Source organism: Balaenoptera musculus, chromosome 13 (assembly GCF_009873245.2).
Source record: "Balaenoptera musculus isolate JJ_BM4_2016_0621 chromosome 13, mBalMus1.pri.v3, whole genome shotgun sequence".
NCBI lineage: Eukaryota > Metazoa > Chordata > Mammalia > Artiodactyla > Balaenopteridae > Balaenoptera > Balaenoptera musculus.
The window spans coordinates 20,582,960-20,589,745 of record NC_045797.1 but is presented as its reverse complement, the minus strand read 5'-3'; the positions used below and the strand labels follow the sequence as shown (position 1 = coordinate 20,589,745).

At 38.0% G+C, this 6,786-nt stretch overlaps 1 protein-coding gene and 1 non-coding gene across 2 annotated transcripts in view; one reads left to right on the top strand and one right to left on the bottom strand.

The window, feature by feature from the left end:
* Positions 1 to 291: 291 nt before the first annotated feature.
* Positions 292 to 394, bottom strand: LOC118906558. The gene has a single exon (XR_005022538.1). It is a non-coding gene; the product is annotated as a U6 spliceosomal RNA (small nuclear RNA).
* Positions 395 to 3,054: 2,660 nt separating this feature from the next.
* Positions 3,055 to 6,786, top strand: part of CTNNA2 (catenin alpha 2) — a 1,049,409-nt gene continuing 1,045,677 nt past the window's right edge. Inside the window, 1 exon segment of the mRNA XM_036873992.1 lies at positions 3,055 to 3,170. Within this exon segment, the coding sequence (XP_036729887.1) occupies positions 3,128 to 3,170 (43 nt within the window). The 5' untranslated portion in view covers positions 3,055 to 3,127.

Below are 6,786 nucleotides of genomic sequence, written 5' to 3'. Positions count from 1 at the left end.
GAAAAGGGGCCACTGGATATTTTGAGATGATAGATTTATCTTTATTTAGATAAGGTATATGTGACCATTATGTAAGTTGAATATATATGGATAGATATACATATAGTGAAAATATATATATTTAGTGGAAATATACATAATTATGTATAATTTAGGAACTGCCATAAATCCCATCACCCAGCAGAACTATTGCTAAAATTGTGATGTGTGTCTTTCTAGATTTTTTCCTGTGTGTAAATATATTCTCTATCTAGATATATGTCTATATATAACAAAATGAGTTCCTACTATAAAAATATGAGACACTGCATGAATTTGCTTGTCATCCTTGTCCAAAGACCATGATAATCTTCTCCACGTCTTTCCAATTTTAGTATATAAGCTGGGGAAGCACACAGCGTCCATTGAATTAAGCAACTAGGAGATCATTTGTAACTTTGCAAGGCTAATTTCAGTGGAATGGTGAGGGTAGGAGCCAGATTGTGTGGGATGGGGAATGGGTAGGCAGTGAGGAAATGGAACAAACATTGTAGACCGCCCTCTCAAGAAACCAGGCAGCAAAGGGAAAGGGAAGTAGAAGATGTCAAGAAAGGAGTAGGATGGAGAGTTTTTATTTTCTTTTGTATTTTCAGTTTTTACTTGGACAAGGACTTCCCACTGACTAGAAGGAGCCAGCAATCAGGGATGAACTGAAGATACAAAGCAGAGGTTGTGATTGATGGAACTGAGGCCTTAGGAGGCAGGAAGGGAAGGGGTGTAGAAAAGAGGGACCAAACCTATCTTCCAAGAAGGCAACAGGGAAGGAAATGAGAGCAGGAAAATATGCTGATAAGTTTATGGATGACTCACCTGAGGTGATTCTGGTCACCTCAGAATGAAGATGGCTGGTACCCATAAGTAGTCAGTTATTTGATGAAGTCTTTTTGAACTTGCATGAAATAAAAAACTGCCATATTGGATAAGATGCATTATCTATTCACTTGTATCCTGAGAACGATGCCAAGAGATGTATGTTAGAAAGGTCTAGTCTTCTCTGACAAAATGTAAGGTCAGAAATGGTCCCCAAATGCTTTAGTTACCTTAAATAACCTATTATGATTTATTATCTACATATTTCTGTGAAGCTACTTGAAGCTGTGTACTTTGTTAGCTTGTCTGCCCCCTGTGAAGTAAAGTATTTAACCTAGGGACATTTGCATTGTATGGTGGGGAAAACAGATTTGAAACAAATCTTGGTTGAATTCCATCAACTTTAGGAAAATAACAACATTCTTGTGCTTTAGTTCTCTTATCTTATAAAACTGGGATACTATCGTATTGACCTCAGGGCAAATAGAAGATATCGTAAGGTAATAATATATGTGAGTGTTCACCACATACTAGTGTCTTCATACATTACTTTGTTGTACACATCTTGTCACTCTCAGTGATCCAGGGCTCTCTTTCACTCCTGTACACCAGGATTTGCTGATAGAAACATGAAACTCTTAATGATTATAAACTTTGGCCCATGACCAGGAGAAATCTTGGGCCAGGTTCAGAGAAATCTTTGTTGCTGTGAAATGTAAATATCATGAACTAAATGTAAAAGACTACTACTTTGAAGTGTACAGCCTCAACAGCCCATTTTCATTTCCTAAATGCCATGGTACATTTTATTTTTGTATTTACAAAAGCATATCGCGTGAGGTACTTTTTGTCTCATAAGCACAAAATTTAATGCCGCAGATGACCAGAAGGAAGCCTGGGTTATTGTTTCTCTTTTCACATATGATTTTCTATAACAACAAGCTTAATAAGGTGATTTACCAGCAGGCATATATGCTGAGTCCCACTGGTACTGAAATATCAATCTTCACTACAAAAGACTTCTAAGCAAATATAATTGCTATATTGTGTTATGACCTCTCAAGTCTAGTAATTCAATTGAATGGGGCAAGGATAACACAATGCAGGTAAATTATCTCCCATTTTACTAAGCTGCCACAGATGCACAGCAGTACCTGATGGTTACGCCAGGTGAATAAGCCACTTTAAAATAGGAAACTGGGGCTGCCCTGGTGGTGCAGTGGTTAAGAATCTGCCTGCCAATGCAGGGGACACGGATTCAAGCCCTGGTCTGGGAAGATCCCACATGCCGGGGAGCAACTAAGCCCGTGAGCCACAACTACTGAGCCTGCGCGTCTGGAGCCTGTGCTCCGCAACGGGAGAGGCCGCGACAGTGAGAGGCCCGTGCACCGCGATGAAGAGTGGCCCCCGCTCGCCGCAACTAGAGAAAGCCCTCGCACAGAAACAAAGACCCAACACAGCCAAAAATAAATAAATTAATAAATTAAAAAAAAAGAAAAGAATGTAAAAAAAAATGGGAAACTGAAAGAGGCAGCGGTATTAGGCTTAAATCATTTGAGTTTCTGCAACTTAATTCCTTGTTAACTCACCAGCACATCAATGGATTTAACTTTGACTTTTAAAATAAAATATAATAACACACTAGAGCTTGCTTTAAAAATACAAATCCTTAAGTACTAATTAAGTATTGTTATAATCACTGAACAATTTAAAGTAGCTGAACAATTTTAAATATCTGTATTTATTTCTTTGTATCATGTCTTAATATTCTGATTACTTTGTCTTCTTGAATCTCCATCCTGGGGTTACTTGAATGCTTTTTCATACTCTTGCTCACTTTTGTTTTTGGCATTTTTCTGGCAGCAGTTCAAAAGGGCGTTCAGTATTTCCCCGTTATTCTGTTGCACAAACTAATCAATATCGCTCCACCAGTGCATGCAAAGTTCGGAGATGCTGGTTACCTACCACCTGATTTAAGTGCCCTGGTGAAATGGAAGGATACTGGTCCTAGAGGTGTCAATCCTCAGCCAAGCTCACGCTCTGAACACTCCTTGCTCGGTGAATGGTTCTTGCTTGTACATCTGATGAGTCAGAGCCAGTCTCATCTCACCAATCAGCATTAACAAGTCTGATACACCTTGATGTTTCCCACAGCATTTGCCTGGGCCTTGCTCACATTGGCTGGTTAGTACATTTGCCGTGAATGAGTGAATGGATGGATAAATGGATGAAGGAAGGGAGAATTGGAGCATATGGGATTTGACTTTTCTGCTAGAATATGGAAGGCACTCTGAGGGAGGAAAACCACTTTCATTTTTCAGGTAAGTGGTATCTAAAGTGGTGCATTCTGAGTTGAAAATCTCCTTTTTGCATAAGAGCACTGGTATTGTATTCTAACTAGAGTCATTTTGTGTGTGCTTGTGTGTGTGTCTGATTGTGAGACTTGAACTTGGCAAAGAATCAAGTCCACGAGTACTCATAACATTTGTACTAAATGTTCAGTACTGTCCTAATCATTGTAAAGGGGACAAAGTCCCTGTCCCTGAGTGTATTTGAGAGGACAAAATTTATATAAAGCATATAGAGAGCAGTACAAGGCAATCTGTATTCAAATTAAATATGTGGTAGCTATTCTGATTAGATGGAATACTGATGGCATTCAGAGAAAGGAAGAGTCATTGGGCCTTGGGGACAAAAGGCAATTTTGGTCAATGAGGAGAAGAAAGATTTCCTAAGGGCTATTGTGGGCCAAATTGGAGAGCTTGTACAATCCTTCACAAAGAGTTCACCTCGTGGATCTCAGCAGAGAATCAAATACCAAGGCAGACCTCACTACTTTGCTGAAGGAAGCCCTCAGGCTACTTTTTCCTGAGCAAAATGACACCCAGGTTTAAAGCATAATAAATAAAAACTAGTGATCCAGTTAAAATAAATAGTGAAACTGTGTATTTTTTTAAATATGTAAATAAAAAGAAACCCAAATATAAATTTAAACATAAATATAACATAAATAGTTTATAAATAAACTGTATAAATTTATATTCTCTAAACCATACCAAGATATCACTTGTTTTAGGTCTCTAAGAAGTACTGACCTATATCTAAAAATATGTCCAAAAGATATTTAAAAAATTATTACTCCCTAGGAAATAGACTCTACTATTGAAAAGATAAAAAATTGATATTTGAAAAAAATTAGGTAAGTATTTGGGACATTTTATATATGTATACTTAAGCAAACATTTATGAAGGATGTAATTCCCTATTGTACAGATGATAGACAAGAGGTCAAAAACTTGATTTGTGCCCTAATGAGTTTAAAATCTAGTGGGTTATGTAAAACTAATATCAATTTCTTAACAATGAGCCAGTTACGAAAAAAGTAAGGTCTTCTGTTACTGACTGTAAATCCAGTAGCAATTTAGGGTTTATGGAGAAGACACAATGTGAAATCAGTGTCTGGATTTTGGAGGATGACAAGGAATGTGTTCCAGGTGGGGATTTTGGGAAGTGGCATGAACCCTACATTATAATGTGGTCCAAACCTGATTAGAGCAGAAGACTTATGTTAAAGAAATAAGATCCAGTAGACCATGGTCAGAAAGTAGAATGACAGCCTTGTTACAAAGACTTGGGAGTTGTTGGACAAGAGAGTCAAGCAGTTACTTTGGACTAGAAAAGAAATGTTTCCAAAAATTAGTTTGGGTGGAATTATACAGCAAGATGAAAGATAAGGATAGCAGTTTACGGTTATTTTGCTGTAATCTGAATATGAAATGTTGAGATTTTTATGAAGATTAAAGTTATATAATCATTGCGTATGGAATTCTAATTTACAGGAGGTTAGAAGGACATAGAATAAGTTAATTGCCAATTAAATAATATGTTCCTATTAAATAATTTGAAGTTACTTTTGTATTATAAAGATAATTTCTCAAAATATGTTGTCTGAAATATTAACGGTTCTTATTTTCGGTTTTTGGAATCTACTGCCTAAATCAGAATTGCAATGCTGCTGAAGGATAATAGGTAGAACAGTGTTAACCTTTGGTCAGATATATTTTGTTTAGAAAAACAGAGTGCTTGTTGGGACTTCAGAAACCTAACTGCATATAGATTCAGCACTGCTTATCTGGATAACACATATGTTTACATCTGAATGGAAAACGAGCCATAATTTAGGAGTAGACTGAGTCTGTTTATGCTCCAAAATGAATTTAAATGATGAGACTATGAATGTAGTGAAAAGCAAGGAAATGAATATGACAGATACTAGTTTTCATTTTGAATTTCAAATTACTGGCTTTCTATTAGTATACACCAAGAGTAGTAAATTTCTATTAAGTTGGCACATAGTTTTAAATTTTATGTGTATGCTATTATAAGTATAAAAACTCATTTCAGTGAGATATGGACATGGTTATTTCTTTTTTAATCAGCAAGCTCTAGGCTATATACTATTAGTCTAAACTTGTCATCCTGGCGACCTTCAGGCTGTGGAGCTTTCTTCATATAGTCCTTTTTTGGTGACGTTTTGTTTATCTGGGTAGAAGCAAAAAGAGGCTCTGAAGAGGATTTAATAGTTTAATACTTATTTAATATGTGTTTAAAAATACTAAGGTATTCTTTAGTAGGCATTTATGCTTAGACATGAAGTGTTATTACCACCTTTTTTTTTAATTAATTAATTTATTTTTGGCTGTGTTGGGTCTTCGTTTCTGTGCGAGGGCTTTCTCTAGTTGCGGCGAGCTGGGGCCACTCTTCATCATGGTGCGCGGGCCTCTCACTATCGCGGCCTCTCTTGTTGCGGAGCACAAGGTCCAGACGCGCAGGCTCAGTAGTTGTGGCACACGGGCCTAGTTGCTCCGCGGCATGTGGGATCTTCCCAGACCAGGGCTTGAATCCTTGTCCCCTGCATTGGCAGGCAGATTCTCAACCACTGCGCCACCAGGGAAGCCCCTACAGCCTTTTAAAATTATTAGAATGATGTTTTTGCTCAGCAGTGTTTCTTTCTGTGTTTTGTTAAAAGGTACGGGTTTACCATACATAGAAGTCTTGACGATATTGCAGTACTTGAGGGTAGCGTTAGAGTTAACTGCCCCACCCCCTTCCACTGCAAATAGCAAAGAACAGTTGGAAATTACACATCACTTCAATTTTGGTTAAAAATGGTGATGGATCTTCTAATTGCAGAAGCAACTTGCATCTTGGGTCACCTGTCGGTTCACTGAGCAAGGGCTTTGAATGGTTATCACGTAGAGGACAGTGATGGGCGACATGCTGCCTCCTTAGAGTCAGAGGAAGAGAAAATGAGCTGAAATTGAGCAAAGTTAATGGTGGAAAATAAGAAGCAGGACTTTTCCATAGTTAAGCTACTTGATCAGGCCATTTCCATACCCAGGGTACTACCAGGAAGAGTGCTGAATACCCGTCACCTTCCGTTTAGATTTACTCTCTAGGGGTGTTTGAAGTATAATCAGATGCCTCCTTCTCTGTTTTTGTTTCTCAACTTCTACTCCTGCTTGTGATGCATATACACACATACTCTTCTCAACTATAGAAAAAAGCCCCTCTTACAATAGGGGGCCTGAATATTAGAGGTACCTTCCTTTATTAACAACAGAAAATGAGAACTGCTATTGTATTTTAGATAATATTTTTGGAAGACTTATTTTTGTAGCCCTCAAATAACTTCAAATTACTTAGGAATACAGTTTCTTTTTTTTTTTTTTTTTAATTTTATTTATTTATTTATTTTTGGTTGTGTTGGGTCTTCGTTTCTGTGCGAGGGCTTTCTCTAGTTGCAGCAAGTGGGGTCCACTCTTCATCGCGGTGCGCGGGCCTCTCACCTGTCGCGGCCTCTCTTGTTGCGGAGCACAGGCTCCAGACGCGCAGGCTCAGTAATTGTGGCTCACAGGCCCAGTTGCTCCGCGGCAT